General features: G+C 41.1%; 2 protein-coding genes across 3 annotated transcripts in view; one reads left to right on the forward strand and one right to left on the reverse strand.

The window, feature by feature from the left end:
• tnfrsf21 (tumor necrosis factor receptor superfamily, member 21) overlaps positions 1 to 20390 on the reverse strand; it is a 243776-nt gene that overhangs the window by 96638 nt on the left and 126748 nt on the right. The window lies entirely within an intron of this gene.
• On the forward strand, positions 4262 to 16963 carry LOC147313331 (uncharacterized). The gene is made up of 2 exons (XM_086264370.1): positions 4262 to 4471; positions 16319 to 16963. Exons 1-2 carry the CDS (start codon positions 4262 to 4264, stop codon positions 16961 to 16963), a joined length of 855 nt encoding a protein of 284 aa, XP_086120496.1.

Consider the following 20390-nt stretch of genomic DNA (forward strand, 5'->3'; position numbering starts at 1 on the left):
GAGCTTATGGGGGCTGGCTCGACAAGGATGCTGCTTAATAGGTTTAGCTCCCTGGACATCGATATCATGCTCTAGCACTGTAGTGTGAGTTGGCACACTACACAATAAACAGGTGTATTCACTAATCAAGACAGTTATGTCATCTTGCTGCTCAGAAGACAGATGTTCGAGCAAGCTCGGTAATGCTTTCAGCATTTCTGAGTTACACAGACGGGGTCTAGAACAGGTGGGATAACTTAGTTTTAAACCATCAACCTCGTCCACCCCTCCTTCCTCTAGGTGGCTTGAGGCTACAACAAGCACAGGCGATAGCCGGCCCTGGTGTTGATCGAGGATGGTATAATTTCAACATGCTTATGTGGCAGACGCGTGTTTTGCACCTGTGGTCGGGAGTGCAAATTACATAATCAGTCTCCCCTCTCTTTTCACAGACTTCAAAGGGGCTGCTATACCTAGCAGACAAGGCTGAGCCCAGAACAGGCAACAGCACAAGAACCTGGTCACCCACCTGAAAGGTTCTTTTAACAGAAGCCTTATCGTAATGGCGTTTCATTTTCCCCTGTGAAACAGCAAGGTGCTGTTTAGCCAGAGCATTGGCTTGGTTCAAACGCTCACGGAAGTGTTTTACATACCTCCTTACATTTACCTTGGAAACCCTGTGTGGGCTCAAAAATAACTCTTTCAGAGCTTTGAGGGATCCGCGTGGCCTATGGCCAAATACCAGCTCAGAAGGACTAAAACCAAGTGACTCCTAAATAGAGTCACGGGCAGCAAATAACACAAATGGAACTCCCTCATCTCAGCTCTTTTCAGACCGTAAGCAGTATTTGCGCAGCATCGCCTTTAAGGTCTGATGCCACCGCTCTAATGCACCTTGCGATTCAGGATGATAAGCAGAGGACACAACATGTTTGACACCTAGAGTGCTAGCCACTTGTTTGAATAACTTAGATTGAAAGTTTGAGCCCTGGTCAGTCTGTATGACCTTTGGCAGGCCAAACACTGAAAAGAATGTTGTCAACGCCTTAACAACTGATTTCGCTGTAACCTTATGTAACGGGACAGCCTCTGGGAAACAGGTAGCTACACACATGATCGTGAGAAGGTATTGCTTTCCTGATTTTGTTCTAGGTAGTGGACCCACACAATCGACTATGACATGGTCAAATGGCTGATCCACTACAGGAATGGGACACAACGGAGCTGGGGGTATTACTTGATTAGGTTTACATGCAATCTGACACATATGACAACTGCGGCAAAATTTAGAAACATCACGCTTCATACCAGGCCAAAAGAAATGCTTTAATAGTAGCTGGTATGTTTTTGTGATGCCCAAGTGTCCTGACCACTGGCATTCATGGGCAAGAGCCTGGATTTTCTGCCGGTACACAGCGGGCACGACAACCTGCTTAACATTACTCCATTCTGCACCTTCTGCACCTGGTGGAGACCACTGACGCATTAGAACATCATGTTCTACAAAATAGGCTTGTTGCTCTTTATTGACTTGCTCAGCACTTACCGTATGTTTGAAACAGCTCTGCAGCGTTTTATCAGCTAATTGAGCTGCTGACAGCTGGTCTTTGGTCAAGGGCAGCGAAGAGATCTTTGGAAATGGATCGGGCTCCTCAGGTTTCACTGAGTCTGGCGGTGACAGAAGATTGTTTCTTTTAGTTTGTACATCATTCTCCTCGGAAAATGAGGACATCAACACGAATCAGAGAGAGCAACATCAGTATCTTTACGAGCTTGTGCTCGAGTAATTGCACAGGCTGGATACAGCCCAGGGTGCATGGAAACATCAGAGGTTTTCTGATTTAGGGGGTTGTCTAAAACCTCAAGACGAGGGAGCATTAACCCTCCTGCAATATCATTGCCCAACAACATGGCCACACCCTCTATTGGCAAGGATGGGCAAACAGCAACAGGGAAAAATCCTGTAACAAGTTTTGATTTTATAAAAACTCTGTGAACTGGTCTTGGGAGCGTAACCCATCTCTATCCCCAGTAGAACAGAATTAAAACCACATTCACTTTCAGCAGAAAAAGGTAAAACACAATCCTCTAACAAAACTAACTCTCGCAGAGCATCATGGTCACTCACTTTTGAAGCAACGCACCATTTATCAAAGAGAATACCCTTTTCTCTAGCAAACTCTACATAAGTTTGGGTCAGCAATTTCTTCTGCTGGCGAAACCTCTGGCTTCGGGGACTAACTCATATGCCTGCGAAACAGCTGTTTTAACTCACGCATAGTCTAAACTGTCCTTTAAAGAAAGCGAAGCCACCACCTCTTGGGCTTTTCCAGACAGTTTGCACTGTAACAAAAGAGGCCAAATATCACTAGGCCACTGCAACGCACCAGCGATATGCTCAAATGCTGCAATGTGTCAACCTCAGTTTCTCTAAAAGTGGGCACTAAAGAAATGCACTTACTGATATCAAAAGCAGAAGCAGACGAGGAGGTGGAACCGGAATTGTCAGCAGAGGTAGACGAGGCTTGTGGCTGAGACTCCAGCTCAATCTTTGTCTGCCTCTATCTCCAGCCTTCGTATTTCAAGCTCTAGCTGAGCCTGCCTGTTCTGGGCCTTCTCCTCAGCCTCCAATTGGAGACGTGCCAGCCACACTTTCAGCCAAGCTCCTTCTCTGCCTTCTGAACTCCCAGAGGAGAGTGGATCATAGCGAGGAAGTGTGCGTGGCGTTTTCCCCCGCTCATTCCCCTCGCCATCCCCACAAGAACCATTCTTGTGTGTGTGAATGGGTGGATGACTGGATATGTAAAGCGCTTTGGGGTCCTTAAGGACTAGTAAAGCGCTATATAAATACAGGCCATTTACCATTCTTGTGGCCCTCCTCAACTATGGTAGCTTGGTGTGGCACACCAGGGACCACAGGCACGCATGTGCTTTACCTCCATGCGTGAGATCAGTATGTGCAGCAGCTTAAGCTGTACAATATTTCAGGAAATAGTTTATTTCACCTTTTGACATTGTTAGTTCCACACGAGGTAGATGTTTACTACTGCAGACTAAACTTACATTTCTGTCACCTACAAGACACTTGCCTTTAATGTTACTATTACTCTCACAACCATACATAACCATAAAGTGGTGTACAATTCTGAATTTGTCAACCCTTTTTGCCAAAAATAGAAGAGGGCACTTCTCACGAGTAGCACGTGGGGAAGAAGTGTAAGCTGAGGGATGACTTAACAGATGTGCCACTCGTTGAGAGAAAGGTTTGGTTTGTTGATGATTTGAGTTTTACGACAGCAGAGGGACAGACTAAAACATGTTCTACTGTAGCAGACAGTGAGAGAGAGTTATCTATGCAGGACAACTAACATGTTTCATATTTGCTTAAGCAGCAGAGATTCTAGCTTTAACGGAAGCGTGTGAAGCTGCAGAGAGACAATATACCCTGATAGGCAGTATGCATTTGCTACATTACATTTCTTTGTAGTGCAGTGAGTGAGACGAGGTGTGACAACCTCTACAGGGAAACCTGTAGCCAAGCCAAACTCTTGCAAAATCTGCTGGAGGCAGTGTTATTGTCCAGTAGACTTGCCGTTTGTAAATGTGCAGCACATATGTGAGGGAAAGATCCAGTTGCATTAGGGAAAGTTTTTGCAGCTTTAGGAGAACATGGTGTTAATATTTTAGCAGTACAACATTGGCAGACATGCAGGCCCACTCACCTACAGCAGGAAAACAGTTGTGATTTACAGAAGGAGCGAGCTTGCAGGTTGGTGTTTATTATCTGTGTGATAAACCAATACTGCCTTAGAATTTGTATAAGACTGCTGCTATTTTGAGCCATGGGCTATACCATGTCTCAACAGGAGGGAGATGAGCAGTAGTTTATACTCACTCTAGGATTATTAAATACTTTTAAAAAAATTGCAGGTAGAGAGAACTAATAGAACAGTAAAGTTAAGACTTAGGAAGACGGGCAGGACATGGTTAGACTGTATAGAATTCGTTAAGATGTACATGAGGATTACTCCAACAGAGAACGGTCTGACTCTTTGAGATTACATATGTTAGAGCATTTAGAGTTCTAGTCTTCTGTAGTGATGATAGAAAAGCAGAAGAGAGAGCATATTAGCAGATTAGATGCTTGAAATGTTTAAAAGTAAAGAAGTCATGAGAACAAATGATCTGCCAGATGATTCTGTTTCTCTGCAGGAGCAGAGTCTGAAGTCTGGAGATTGGATGTTGATAAGGCCATGGAGAGGAAGTGCTGATCCAGTCTGTGATGGAAAGGTCCCTATTAGGTGCTGCTGATGACGACTACAGCAGTGAAGATTGCTGGAAGAAACACTTGGATATATCAAGCACACTGCAAGAAGGTGACACACATCCAGGCCAGCTCGGAGTAAGTGGCAGGAAGACCGGGTACAAAGGGGCGGGGAAAGCCTCCACGGCCCTTCGTCTCAATCTGGTGATGAAACCAACTGAGCCACAGGTACTCATCAGAATGGCTGGGAATGTGCTGTGCATCTTCTTGAGCCTGTGGGCCCAGAGGGGGATGAGTGGTAAGACAGACCTGCTAGTCTGTCTCAAAGTATCTGACTTGCTGCAGGACATTGAACAGCTAAACGAACTGGAAACAGGCCAATTGCCTATGTGTATGAAGGACAATGGATTAGTCCAAGTTGGAGATTTACCATGGAACATGGTAACATCACCTATTCTTTTGTCTTCTGCAAGAAGGATGTAAACAGAGAAACCTTTTGTCTACATTTACATCATGAACACTTGAGGTTTTGAGCCAAGAAGATCAAAACAGCTTGATCCAATTTCCTTTACAAATCGTTTTCTGTGGTGACAACAGGACAGGAGAAGAGTTGTAAATGCAGATAATTCACCAGTTGACTCTAACCCCCACAGGATGCCTACAGTGAGAAGATTTTGGGGGGGGGGGGGGGTGATAGGAGTCAATAAAGAAGGGTGTTGACCAGGCTACAGCTTTGAAGTTAGCTGAGAGCCACATGGACAAACAATAAAGTCAACTGATGCGTTTGAATGCCTATGTCTGTATACAGTTGGATTGTAGTGACATATGATTTTTGAGAATGATGATTCTTCTTCTTTGACTTTTGACATTCAGTTGTTTACTTGCAGAAATACATAATGAATCGCACGACAGGAGTAGATGCACCACAAGGCTGGATAGCTTGGTTAATGTCTGGTCCTTGGTGGCATCTTCTTTTGAAAATATTAATTCCTGTTTTTGGACTGTTGATATTGATTTGCTTATGTATAGGATGCATTTTACCGTGTATAAGATCAATGCTAACTAAAATGATTCCAATACATTTGTTAATTATGTACTTTTATAACAACATGACATGACTGAAATTACTGACATGACAGAAGCGTGTGTATAAATGACGCCAGCGCTGAAAATGTCAAGCATGAGGTGCATGGCTTAGAATATACTACATAGGAATAATTTGAAGCATAAAAATAACATAACAGGAGGGAATGTTAGAGTGAATTGTTAAATGTTTGTCATTTTTATGTTTACCATTTGTACATTGTTTTAAGGAATTCTTTCTGTCCTTCCCTCCCCAGATTCTTAAGATTCTGGGAGGGGGGCGGTAGTGTTTTTTTATCACAGGAACATCCTTGTGAAGGTCTGTTTGATGTTGGTAAACTTCCTCCCCTTTGTATGGCTTCACTGTGTTATCAACCACAAAACCAGGTACTTTTAGTACATTCATGCTACATGCTCGCACTACGTGCTTTGCTCGCCTTTTTACCGCTCTGTTGAGCCCGTCACACTCAGCAGGTCGAGCTCGAGCTAAGACAGCCGAGTCAGATGAAGACACCAACAATCACGTTACTCATTGACAGACAGAAATCAGGCTGTTTCTGCGGTTTTCGGCCGCGGGGCCGGCCCTGCTGCTGGGCTACTGACGATTAGCTGTGGCGTTCGTGGGTGCGTGTGGGAGACAGCGAGGAGGCCGCGCACGGAATCAAGGATCAGAGGATGGCCCTCTGCTCGGACGAGACTTTTCAGGAACTATTACAAAGAATCCACGACATGGAAATGAAAATCAGACGCCTTGAGGAGAACGCCAAAAGCGAAAGCAATAAAACTCTGCCTGTGGCTTACGGCAAGCAACAACCGGGCGGACCAATACCATCAACACAGAGTGGGACCCCTCCGAGTGGAGGACGTTTGTCGGGAGGGACTCCCCATTCATCAGACCTTCTTAGACGGGAGACTCCCAGGAAGAAGATAAAGGAACATCGAAAGACACTCCAACAAGAAACAACTTCGATTATTCCTCTAAAAAATAGATTTGCGCCTCTCAGCTCATTACCGTCCAGCCCGCAAAGACTGTCAGCTGCAGAGCGAGGTCACCGGAATGTAAATAAAGATAAAACAACCCGCACGAAATGGGCAAAGAGAACAGAGATCAGGAAGCGAGGGAGAGCACTTGCTATTATTCATGACGGATCAATCAAAGGAATTGAACAGCTATGCATCAATACTAGTGTCTTTAATTGTCCACAAATGACAGTAAAAGAAATTTCTGAGAGGATTCCATCAATTATTGAGAATAACCCAGAGCTAGAAAAAGTTGTTGTTCATGCTGGAGCTGCTGACATCCTTTTGAAAAAATCCGAAATTTTAAAGAAAGACTTTTTGGATTTACTTCAGAACTTTGACAACCACAAGGTGCAACTCCACGTATCTGGACCGATTCCAGCAACGCCCTACGGTGAAGAATATAGCAAGATGAAATCGTTCAGCAGGTTTGTTAAAACTGTCTGTGCTGAAAGGTCAATTCGATATCTAAATAATTTTAAGATTTTTTGTGGAAGGAAGCACCTGTTTACAAGAAATGAACGTAACATTAATAAGAAAGGTCAGAGGCTTTATCTTCTGAACTTGTCTCACGTGAACTCATTGCCCTGTTCTCAAATTGAGATAAAGACGTCAGTATCAGCTGAGACACACAGTGGACGCCAACCAGCTGTATCACACAGAGACCATGACGTACTTGCACCTTTCAGTGATAAGCCTGCCAGAGACGTATCAGCCAACCCAAAAACAACGGCACCTGACGACTCGAAAGAAACACAGAGTTTCAGCAACGCTGTGCAGAAACACATCAGTTGACATAGCTCAAACAGCTGAGTTACTATGCCAGCCCCCAACAACTTCACTTCCAGCAGAGATTACAGCAACTCCAGCCAAATATGCAGTTTCAACTCCGTGCAGAAACTCACCAGCTGATGCCTGTACACCTTCATCATCCTCATCCTCATCAGTGATCATATCACCATTTAAGTCGTTTCCCGAACCCCTTCAAACCCAAATAAACAGAGGGATTCATCTGACACCAAAAGTGGGACCACACCCACCTACTAATTATAAACAATGTGGCTCTCCACTCCACCTAACTGAGTCTGATATCTGATACCGACCGGATGCCGTTACCGGATTGCATCATTTCCACCAAAATGTGTCCGGTCACTCTCATTCATATATTAAAAGCAAAATACCAGTTATTATAGGCAACAGATCCTTACACATTAAAAGTACTTATAATCAAACAGAACAGAATCTGAATATAATACTGTGCAACAATAATCTCTCAATCACTAAAAGAAATATTAAAGCAGCTGCACTAAATATTAGATCTCTATCAGGGAAGTCTCTCCTAATTAATGATTACATCATTTCACATGATATACATGTTCTCTTTCTTTCAGAAACTTGGTTAGATGGAAATTCAGAACAAGCTGTATTAATAGAGACTCGCCCAACTGATTATCACTTCATTAGTGAGACCAGAAAAAAAAAAAAAAGAGGTGGTGGTCTTGCTGTAATCTTTCACCAATCACTAAACTTTAAAAAGGTATCGCTAGGTGAGTTCAGCACCTTTGAATATTTAGCTACTGAAATAAATGAACCAAACAAAGTTTTATTTTTAAACATATATAGACCACCAAAATCTAATACAAACTTTTTTAATGATTTCAATGACCTTTGCTCTGCAATATGTCTAGACTATGACCAGATAGCAATTGTGGGAGATTTTAACATTCATACTGACAAGCTTCAAGATAGCGGAACAAAAGCATTAAATTATGTCCTCCATAACTTTGATCTAATCCAGCACTTTAGTGAGCCAACGCATAATCGAAGACACACTCTGGACCTACTTATTAGCGAAGATCTAAATATCTCTAACATTGCCGTTACTGATATTGCATTATCTGATCATTTCTGCATTTCATTTGATAGCAACATCTTAGCCAATATACCTAATCAGAGTAAGATCACTGTTAAAAACGCTTCTTTGGAGAAAACTCAGCTGAATATTTTAAACTGATGTACACTTCCACCTTGTTTAAATCACCAACATCCACCAACACACATTCAGTAAACAAACTGACAGATGATTTTCTATCCAAAATCTTAGACATGATGGATAAGATTGCACCATTCAAGGTTAAAACTGTCTCTAGTAAAAAGAAGTCTCTGTGGAGAAGTGATCCACTGGTATGTAATGAAAAAAGAGAGTGCTGGCATGCTGAGAGAAAATGGCAGAAAACTCTACTCCAGGTTCACTGCGAGATATATAAAGAGAGGCTGAATAAGTATCAGCTAGCTCTGAAGGATGCAAGGGAGTCATTTTTCTCTGAGATTATTCATAGAAACAACAACAATGCTAGGACATTATTTGCTACAGTCGAGAGATTAACCACTCCTCCAGTGGAAATAGCCCCTGAATTAAGCTCCACCAGGGCCTGTAATGAATTTGCCAGCTTCTCTATTGAAAAGATCTTGAAAATCAGAAGATCGATTGACACATTAGTTTCAACCCCAATACCGACGTTAAGCCCAATTACCACTTATGCAGAGAAAATGACTCACTTTCAAACAATAAATCAATCAAGCCTCGATAAAATTATTGAGAATCTAAGCTCTGCCACCTGCTGCTTGGATATATTACCGACAGGTTTTCTTAAAAAGGTCCTCCCAGCCATCAGGGAAGATCTGGTCCAAATAGTTAACGCATCCCTCAGTAGTAATATACCTATAGCTTACAGCATTTAATTTAGCTAGTTTAGGAAGATTTCACTTTTCTAATAGTTTCACAGGCTAATATTTTTTAAATAGACCACCACAAACAACATGTATCCCTTTAGAAATAAAGTGTGATACTTCTAAAAGTACATATTCACACTAGCGCTGTATATCAACCCCAATGTGGCTTTAATGCAACTAGTCTTATAGTTATCTACTAGTCTGCAACAGTTAGATTACACATAGATGATTTAACTACTTTAGGGGCATTTCACTTTTCTAAAAGTTTCACAGGCCAATAGTTTTAAATAGAGCACCGCAAACAACATGTATTCTTTTAGAAATAAACTGTGATACTTCTAAAAAACACATATTCACACCTAGTCACACTCTGTAACAGTTAGACAGAGGGGGTGCAGTTAGGCTCCCAACAGTCTGTAAAAAGGTATGAAGCAACAAAAGAGGCTCCCTTATCAAGAGCACCCCAGCCCAAAGGTGTTTCTTCACAAACAGTTAATTCCCACACTCTGTAACAGTTAGACAGAGGGGGTTGCAGTTAGGCTCCCAACAGTCTGCAAAAGAAGTCATGAAGCAAACAAAAGAGGCTCCCTTATCAAGAGTATCCCAGCACCCATCTCAACTGTAGTTCCATACATTCCACATTTTTTAATTACAAACAAACGGTTAATTCCATTATCTTATCTTATCATGTCAGAGGCCAACAGAAACCTTGTCCAACAGAGTCTCCAAAGGCTTTCCACCTTTCTTCCTTACAACGTACTCTTATCTCTACATCGCAGAGGTCAACTGAAAGTAGCCCCACCTATATAAAAACACCCCATCAGACACACAGTATTTTCCTCAGCACTTCACAACTGCCACAAGGTATATCATTTTAACTTTTTATTTTTTCACCTGAATGTGCGTTGGAGCCGACTTTGCTACCCGCACAGAGCGTTTCTGACAGCCGGGCGCTGCTTATACAATAGAGAAAAGCAACAATACAGAGTGTTTCTCTGCTCCAAGAAATCTGAGGGCCTTTCACAAGGTAAGCATGTCTGTTATACCCAGGGCATAAATGTCTGTATGTCAGTGCTGATTATTCAAACCCTTTTTAAAATGTGACACATATGTTGTCCGAAAATATTTCCTCTAAATTTGCAAAGTTACTGATTTAAAAAATATATATTTTCGAACTTTTAGTTGCATGTCAAACATATTATAGACTCTTTAGCATATTTATATAGCTAAATTCACAATGGTATAACCGTGCTAAATAAAAGAGGCCCAAGCACCAATGCACTCTAATCCACTCCGCTAAACTGAATGTTGATAAGTACATGAAGCGTACCTCTACCTCTACAGCTGAAAACAGTTTGTATCCGTACTCTGAGGGTCTGCTGAATTGTTTTTAATACGGCACTTTTTGACGAACAGCAGATGATGAAATCCTCTTTATTGTAGAAACTGTCCCTAAGCTATTGTTGCTCATACTTACTGAGGTCGCTAGCTACTTCCTTACTATGTCAGTAAACTTTTTTGAAAAGGAAGCTGTTGTAGATTTAAAGAAACATCTTAATTGAAGCAAAGGCAAAAAAAACTGGAATGAATTTTATGTGACTTCATATTAAAGCCAACAACAAGTGAAAATCCAAAAACGGCTCCAATCCTTTGTATTAATGATCTCCCCCCTCTCTCTCTCTCTGTGTGTGTGTGTGTGTGTGTGTGTCCTCACAGAAGGAAGGTCACAGCAGGCGCTTTTCTCAAACGCATTACCAATCAGTTTTTTACAAGAAGTGTAGCTCATACAATGGTATAAATGTATTCTTTGCGATACTTTATAAATATGAAACTAAAGATTTTGAGTTCGTGCACATTGTGAAGCAAGAATCTAAATATTTGTGTCACAATGATTTCTATAAAAGCGTGTTGTTTATGGGGATAATGCAACAAATCTTTTGTGCGTCCTATTAATGATCAATGATAATTGAAGAGGAACCCAGGCTCAGGACATTTTCATGACAAGTGACAGCGCAGACAACTACTAATGAGAGAACATGTTTTATCATCATAAACACGGTGATATGAAGCATCGTTAAAGTGTCACTTCAGTAATGTTGACTCATGTTTTTAATAGAGATGGCACGATACCACTTTTTTATGTCCGATACGATACCGATATCATAAATTTGGATATCTGCCGATACCGATATGAATCCGATATAGTCTTTTTTAATCAACAAAACTGTTTTTTTAAATATCTTGCTGCTAGTCTCAAGTTCATACTCAAGTTTAAAACAACAACTACACTAAAGCTATTCTGTTATACCTGTATGGAAAATTTTTTTTTCATAGTTCAGCAATACTGATCAATCTAATAAATTTAAACCTACACCATCCTCCCTATTCTGGTATTTTAAAGAGTACTTAGCGTAAATATTAAGCAACCCAACTAATAGGGTTCCAACTCCCAGCAACAAAAATAAATAAATAAAAAATAGGGAACCACCCCTCACGCTCCACCTCATGATGCTTAATCGATGTAATCAACCTTAATTTGATGCAGTGTGAAAAAAAATGCACAGAAATAAATTATTTTTCAAGAAATATTAAATAGATTCAACATCTTTCTTCAACAAAATTGCAGACTGCACAGATGGTACCTTCCCAAAGGAAAAAGTACTATAGCTTACTAGGGTATATATATTAGACTTAATAGTCACTATATACAGTAATTGACTTCTATTCATTTTACATCAAATTAAAACTTTGGGTGTCAGATAATTATTTATTAAAAGCTAGACATTTTAAATGAGAATAAGAAAGAAAAGTATGTCTTTGTGCCCCCTTTTCCCTGTTAATGCCCTATCGGCCCCCCTGGCTAAACTTTGCTAGATCCGCCCCTGCACAGTGACCAGCGTCAGCTACGTAGAAAAAGATCCTCGAGTAGAAAGTAATATTAAATAAATTCAAACAACAGCTTATCAAGCTTAAACGTGCTGCTGTTGTTCAGCCGCTGGGTTCCTCTTTCTGGTGCAAAGTGGGCCAAAAACAAACAAAAGAGACGGACTCGCAACAGAAAAGCCGATCAACTGATCATTAAGCAGTTTCATGATTGAAGTAGCAGCAAGAAGAGGCAGTCGCTTGTTAAGCTTAACGTAGGAATGCTTTACATTCAGAGATGGACTTACACACTTGCTTTACTTCTCTCGGGGATAACTTTGTCGGAGATGAAATGCCAGGTTGCTAGCGAAGCTCCACATGCTATCCAGACCACCAACAGGTCCTGCATGCCACAGCCACTCTATCACGTGATGCATACTGCTCCGACGTGCTAACGTTCTGAGGTGAGTTACGGCGTGTTGCAAGTTTTGCGAGGTGCTTTCGTGATATTTAATGGATCGGATTACATTTTTTATTTTTCTCCGATATCCGATCCAGTAATTTAGGTCAGTATCGGACCGATACCGATACGTAATATCGGATCGGTCCATCTCTAGTTTTTAATAATGACTTTAAAACACTAAACTCTAATTTCTGTGGTTTATTTTAAGTTTACAGAATATAACATGTGGTAAGACGACGAGTTTTACTTCTCACTGTCCGTGTTATGTGTATCTATTTATCATGTATGCTACTTTGCTCTGTGGACTGTAAAATGTTTCATTGTGTTCATGAAATAAACCAGACTTTCACTGTCTGCATCTTTTACTGTTTTTCTGCTTTTGTTCACTCCAAGTTTGACAAAACCTACAGATATCCAGAGTTAACTCACTAACAATGTGGAGCAGTCACAGTGTATTTAGCTGCTTTTTCCCTGAACACAACCAACCAACGCCTGTAGTCCTCACTTGGTCATTTGAACGCTGAAGGAGATTTCTTCCATAGACACCTTATACTAGTGTTTCCTGCACTACTATGTTCTATATAAATCCAGATTCCTTTTATAGTTTGCAGTGAAATTTGTTAAACCATTGCTTAATGGGACAGAAGTACAATTCACTCTTTACTAACACATTTGTAGATAAGTTTATTGCTGAACAACACAGCTAGCAGTCTCACTGTCACGGCTGGCGGAGTGAGCCGTGTGGAGTGGAGGAAAAGGAGGACCCAAAATGCAGCAAACTGATGATACGAGTGAAGTTTATTTACATGGTGGCAGTGGCAAAAGCAGGCAATGAAGCATGAGTAATGACAAACCTAAACTGGGAGAAACTAAAGAGCAAACCTGAAGTCTACAAAACGGAGAGCGGAGCAGAGAGACGCAGACTAAGGAACAGGATACCAAGAAACACAGACGAGCCGACAACGAACACAGACCGACACCCACTATATACACACACACACACACACACACACACACACACACACACGGTAATCGGGTAATCGCACACAGGAGGGAAGAACAGCTGATCTGAATACACATGATGACTGGAGGACACAAGCTGAACACAATGACAACAGACACAGACTTTCAGAACAAAACAGGAAATCTAGAACCCGAACCGGACACAAGGGGGGAAGACACAGAATAACTAGAACAGAGGGAAATAATCACAAAACACAAAACGCTGGGTCAACGACCCAGGACCATGACACTCACACACTCTTTAGGTTTTTCAAGTTATGTGTGTAAGGGTTTAGTCTATCAAACCTTACCCTTTTTTCCCCAGTATCACAACAGTATGACTCCCAAAGTACGGCTCAGTAAACAACCAATGATTCTAAAGCCAGAACAGAAAGATACAGTTGAAAGATGAATGATTGCGTTTTTATGATGTAAAACGACCCCCTCTTCTTCTTCTCTGTGTTGGTGTTGTTCGTGTGTGTGTGTGTGTGTGTGTGTGTGTGTGTGTGTGTGTGTGTGTGTGTGTGTGTGTGTGTGTGTGTGCCTTAGAAGTCAAATAATACATTAGCCATACTTAAAAAAAACATCTGAATTTCATTTAGAACTGAGATTCTAAGTTGTAAGCAGAAATCTTATGCACAGCCAGAAACATGTTTCCCCACTTTCACAATGCTGAGGTGTCAAATCCACAACCCCCAACAAATGGTTTGTTACACGCGGGTGTGAAGGGCAAGCTTTACTTACACAGCCTCACACACAGTTGATTTTTAAAGTTTTTGGGTACAGGGGTTTAGCCACAGATGCAACATCCACTTTTGATAAAGATCACTCCACCTGTTTATTTCTTAAGAAATTAAGCATCTTTATTAAGCTCTTATTTATAAATGTCTACACAATAATAGACACCATGTGCTCTGTGACATTATAGTCTTCTACTTCCATCGGTTTGCATTTTAAACTCCCAGCCTTTCAGTTTGTTATGAACGACTTATATTTCTAACATTTTGTGATATAAAAGTGAACCATGCGACTTTTTTTATTTTCTGTTTGATGGAATGACTTAAGACACGAGTTATTTAAACAATTCTAAATGACAGTGTGATGGCCATAGTACTTTATGTGGGCCAAAAGTGTTAAGGATAATGTTTATCAATGTAAAATTGCAAAGAACTTGTGGATAGAATATAACATTTTGTAAACGGTTACCTCAGAAGCTGTACTGGTAGATCTATGTATGTAAGGTAAAACTATCCACAGTACTACCACTTAAGTAACTAAACACATAAAGTCACCCTTACCAATAATCCGCTGCTCCTTGAAAAAGTAGCACAAACAGACAACAGACTGAGCAATGATAAGTAGAGCTACCCGAGGCCGATACTCAAGCAGAAGAAAATTAAAAGTTGTTGTTTTTGTGGCTCGAAAAATTAAAGAAAGTATGTTTAATAATTCAACAAGACCCGCACCTTCAACACATGTACATTCAAATTTTGGAACAGGCTCAACATTGCTGCTGTTCAATAGTTTTTATCTATTCGAAAAAGTCATTTTACGGCTTTAATGTTTCCAGCTGATAAGGAGAATGAGTGCATTTCAAATGAGCGTCCAAAGGCTTTAAACATCTGCTTTGTCTGTAACGACAGTATCAAACTACAGAGCATTGTTTTTACTAAAATTCAACATTTCCAGATGAAAATTTGGCTGCTTTTTGTTTTTTTCACTGTAACACCCACCTCAATGCCATTTTTAGGATATTCTTGGTGATCCCACCTTTTTCATATTCATGCTTTTGGCACTGAGGGTATCTGATACGCATGTTGTCACTGTGTTTTTGTACTACCAGCTGTGAGGGCTCTGCTTTTGCTTTGAGCAGTCTGTTTTTTGATCGGGGGCGATCGTGGCTCAAGAGTTGGGAGTTCGCCTTGTAATCGGAAGGTTGCCGGTTCGAGCCCCGGCTCAGACAGTCTCGGTCGTTGTGTCCTTGGGCAAGACACTTCACCCGTTACCTACTGGTGGTGGTCAGAGGGCCCGGTGGCGCCAGTGTCCGGCAGCCTCGCCTCTGTCAGTGCGCCCCAGGGTGGCTGTGGCTACAATGTAGCTTGCCATCACCAGTGTGTGAATGTGTGTGTGAATGGGTGGATGACTGGATATGTAAAGCGCTTTGGGGTCCTTAGGGACTAGAAAAGCGCTATATAAATACAGGCCATTTACCATTTTTATTTTGTCTCGTGACTGTGTGTTTGTTTGTTTTTCAAACGAGATCCTCGTCAGTTTGATTTTGTTACCACAAACTTTGTGTGAAGTTCACAACAGAGGTAAAGAGATTTAAACACCCCAGTTTAAGGAGGCAGGCAGGGGTTGGACCACCTGCACAGGACAGATGAAGCAGAGAGTGTCCGGGGAGATGTGCAACAGAAGCAGAGGGAACATTTTACTAGATGATAAATGGCAGATTTAGGTGATTAAGGATTTGTTGACAAGATTAAAAGACATGTCCGTCAGAGTTCAACAAGATTACAGTTTGATTAAATAAAAAGTTTTTAAACTACACAAGGGTCATTTTCTCCTCTGATAGTAAGCATATTAAACATGTCAAGAAAGAAAGAGTATAATGAAAAATAGTAAATGTGTGTCTAATTAAACTCTTCCTGTGAACCTTATATCATCCTTTAATATGTTTGGTGTTACGAACTTGAAGAAGCACAGAAAAGATCATCACACATTAATCTAATCAGTTTTCAGCCTTCATTCATATTGAAAAGTTGAAATCTTCCCTGCTAAACCCAAGTGCAGCGTTTAACACCGTTGGCCATAACATTTTATTACAGCTATTATTAAATGGAGAGTCCTCTTCACACACTGAGGTTAATTATGAAGCTCCACAGGCTTCTGTATTGTGCCCTCGTCCGCAGAACTTTCCTCCTCCTCCGCAGGGTGGCGCAGGGCCTCATTCCTTCAAACCTTTTTTTTTTTTTAGCTCAAAAACAGAGAGAAGTATGGCCTCTACAGCCCTGCGCCACCCTGCGGAGGAGGAGGAAAGTTCTGCGGACGAGGGCACAATCACAATATTACCTGACACGCCCGGTTACTATCGCCCCTTGGAAAAGCAGCAGCAAGCGGACGAGCTTGACGGTTGGGCATCTTCTTTGTTCATCGATACCGTGAAAACCGCGGTGTATCATCTTGTCAACCTAGTAATCAACAAGTACCTCACTGACAAATGCAACAGTTGTATGTCCGATCAACCCCGCCAGAAACAGCATGAGTGTGCGCGAGTGTTGGAGGATGACTTTTACGCTGAAAATTATTACAGCATCAGAAAAAGACTCCTCACCCCTCGTTTCATTCCATCCATTCAACGGCTGCTGATTGCTCGCCACATCAAAATGGACGACGTCAAAGTCTGCATGGTGGCAGAAACGCTCTTGCACGAACTGAAATCGGAAAGGAAAGTCTTTGACGCCATCACCGAGGCATACACCAAACTGGTAGGATTGGACATGGTGAAAATCAGACAGCTACGGTTGGTCGCAGAGTGTTACAAAGGTGGCTGCTAATTTTTTCTCTGAAAGACTGATTTTTTCATTCTTAGAACGTGTAACCAGCATTTTACCAAACAATGTATTCTACATTTAGTACATTAAAAAAAAAATGTACCTACGTAATCGGTGATGAATTGTGAAGTTACAATTCTTTTCTGAAAAAGCATTTTTATTTTATAAATAAATGTTGATGTTGTGCTATGGGATTGTATGTTTCAATTTTACTTATAATGTACCAAATCACTACAACAGGCGGCTCAAGACGATGCCATCCAGAGTAAGGATCTTGTTAGCCACAGTCTTTCTAAGATTTTTACACCCCGTTACAATAACCTCAGTTCTATCTGAACTTAGAAGCAGAAAATTAAAGCTCATTATAGGGAGTGCAGAATTATTAGGCAAGTTGTATTTTTGAGGAATAATTTTATTATTGAACAACAACCATGTTCTCAATGAACCCAAAAGACTCATTAATATCAAAGCCGAATGTTTTTGGAAGTAGTTTTTAGTTTGTTTTTACTTTTAGCTATTTTAGGGGGATATCTGTGTGTGCAGGTGACTATTACTGTGCATAATTATTAGGCAACTTAACAAAAAACAAATATATACCCATTTCAATTATTTATTTTTACCAGTGACACCAATATAACATCTCCACATTCACAAATATACATTTCTGACAGTCAAAAACAAAAAAAAAAAAAAAAAAAAAAAAAAAAAAAAAAAATCGGCGACCAATATAGCCACCTTTCTTTGCAAGGACACTCAAAAGCCTGCCATCCATGGATTCTGTCAGTGTTTTGATCTTTTTACCATCAACATTGCGTGCAGCAGCAACCACAGCCTCCCAGACACTGTTCAGAGAGGTGTACTGTTTTCTCTCCTTGTAAATCTCACATTTGATGATGGACCACAGGTTCTCAATGGGGTTCAGATCAGGTGAACAAGGTGGCCATGTCATTAGTTTTTCTTCTTTTATACCCTTTCTTGCCAGCCACGCTGTGGAGTACTTGGACGCGTGTGATGGAGCATTGTCCTGCATGAAAATCATATTTTTCTCTTTAAGGATGCAGACTTCTTCCTGTACCACTGCTTGAAGAAGGTGTCTTCCAGAGACTGGCAGTAGGACTGGGAGTTGAGCTTGACTCCATCCTCAACCCGAAAAGGCCCCACAAGCTCATCTTTGATGATACCAGCCCAAACCAGTACTCCACCTCCACCTTGCTGGCGTCTGAGTCGGACTGGAGCTCTCTGCCCTTTACCAATCCAGCCACGGGCCCATCCATCTGGCCCATCACGGGCCCATCCATCTGGCCCATCAAGACTCACTCTCATTTCATCAGTCCATAAAACCTTAGAAAAATCAGTCTTGAGATATTTCTTGGCCCAGTCTTGACGTTTCAGCTTGTGTGTCTTGTTCAGTGGTGGTCGTCTTTCAGCCTTTCTTACCTTGGCCATGTCTCTGAGGATTGCACACCTTGTGCTTTTGGGCACTCCAGTGATGTTGCAGCTCTGAAATATGGCCAAGCTGGTGGCAAGTGGCATCTTGGCAGCTGCACGCTTGACTTTTCTCAGTTCATGGGCAGTTATTTTGCGCCTTGGTTTTTCCACACGCTTCTTGCGACCCTGTTGACTATTTTGAATGAAACGCTTGATTGTTTGATGATCACGCTTCAGAAGCTTTGCAATTTTGAGACTGCTGCATCCCTCTGCAAGATATCTCACTATTTTTGACTTTTCTGAGCCTGTCAAGTCCTTCTTTTGACCCATTTTGCCAAAGGAAAGGACGTTGCCTAATAATTATGCACACCTGATATAGGGTGTTGATGTCATTAGACCACACCCCTTCTCATTACAGAGATGCACATCACCTAATATGCTTAATTGGTAGTAGGCTTTCGAGCCTATACAGGTTGGAGTAAGACAACATGCATGAAGAGAATGATGTGGACAAAATACTCATTTGCCTAATAATTCTGCACTCCCTGTAGATCAGTCAGGTCCTCCAGCTCTCGTTTATTGACCGTCCCTAGAACCAGAACTAAACATGGAGAAGCAGCTTTTAGTTTCTATGCTCCCCACATCTGGAACTATGGGCAGAAATCTGTGCCATCAGAAACTGAATTTGAATAAGTTAAATTTGAATTGCTCAGATTGAATCTGAATTGTAACTTGAATAAATGCTTTTGAAAACTGAATTTGAATTAGTCTAATTTGAAATTGAATTTATGGTTTGAAAATGATCATCACTAAATTGAAATTGCATTTTATATTTTGAAAATGAATTCATTTGCTTTGAAACTGCATTTTATCCTTTAAAAATTCAGCTCTCGAATAATTTCAGTTTCACTTCTCACCATTCAGTTTCAGTTCTACAATTCAATTTCAGTTCCAAAATTCAGTTTTTTGGAACTTACATCCGGTTCCGGTTCAAGCGCAGATTAATAGAACTACGTTTTACTAGCGGACCAAAAGTGTTACTGACGGGAATCTACAGCGTCTTGAGCTGAATTAAGACTTCAGAAGTCATTCGTCATGTCGAATGACCAGCGGATAAACTCTCAGGTTGGTAATAAATGTATTACATGTATAAGAACAAGCGTCATGTTAACAAATGATAGCCGTAAGGTAACTTTTATGCTTATTGTAGCTGTTAGCTAAAAACGCTAATTTAGCGTAGTTTGCCCTGAATTCAGCTTTGACAAACAAATATGATCGACTGTTTCTAGTAGAATTCCAGAGTTGTCATCTTGGACCCTCTCAGAGCACCCCCTCTGTATGCTTGCAGAGACCCCTGCAGTAGGGAAACATGCAAAACAGTGCCCAAACTTTTGTATTTTAGCTTTATTTATGTCTTACACAGCATCCCAACTCTTTAGCTAACTTAATAACTTTAGCTAAAGTGAATAGTTAGTCTAATTCATTAGTGCAGCATTACTGGATCACCTCTGTTTGAAGTGATATAATGTGATATACAACTATCACTGAAACAGCAAACTTTGTAAATAAGCAAACAACACTTCTCATTCTTTAAACGTTTGGCCACAGCTGTAGATTACACTATCAGTGCTTGTTCACTCTTGACAAGAATTACATTTCAAAATTTACTTTGTGCATTTACAGGTAAACAATATCTAATATTGAAAAGGGTGAAGAGCCTGAGGCCGGTGACAGTCCAGTTCTACTCTAAGTACATCCTTACAGTGGCTCACAGGACAAGGCCACATTCCTGTCCTGCCAGAAGAGAAGAGAAACTTCAGTCTTCATGCAGTTCAACCACACCTGTCATATTCCATACGGCAGGGGTCTCAAACTCCAGTCCTCAAGGGCCAGTGTCATGCAACTTTTCCATGCCCTCGAGGACTGGAGTTTGAGACCCCTGCCGTATGGTGTTCATGCTGTTTTCTACCACACAGTTACAGCATGTCTGACTGCCTGTTCA

Source organism: Aulonocara sp. 'chitande type north' Nkhata Bay, linkage group LG15, assembly GCF_057382095.1.
Source record: "Aulonocara sp. 'chitande type north' Nkhata Bay isolate Kocher_YH1m ecotype deep benthic linkage group LG15, A_spYH_male_GT1.1, whole genome shotgun sequence".
In the NCBI taxonomy this organism is placed as follows: Eukaryota; Metazoa; Chordata; class Actinopteri; order Cichliformes; family Cichlidae; genus Aulonocara; species Aulonocara sp. 'chitande type north' Nkhata Bay.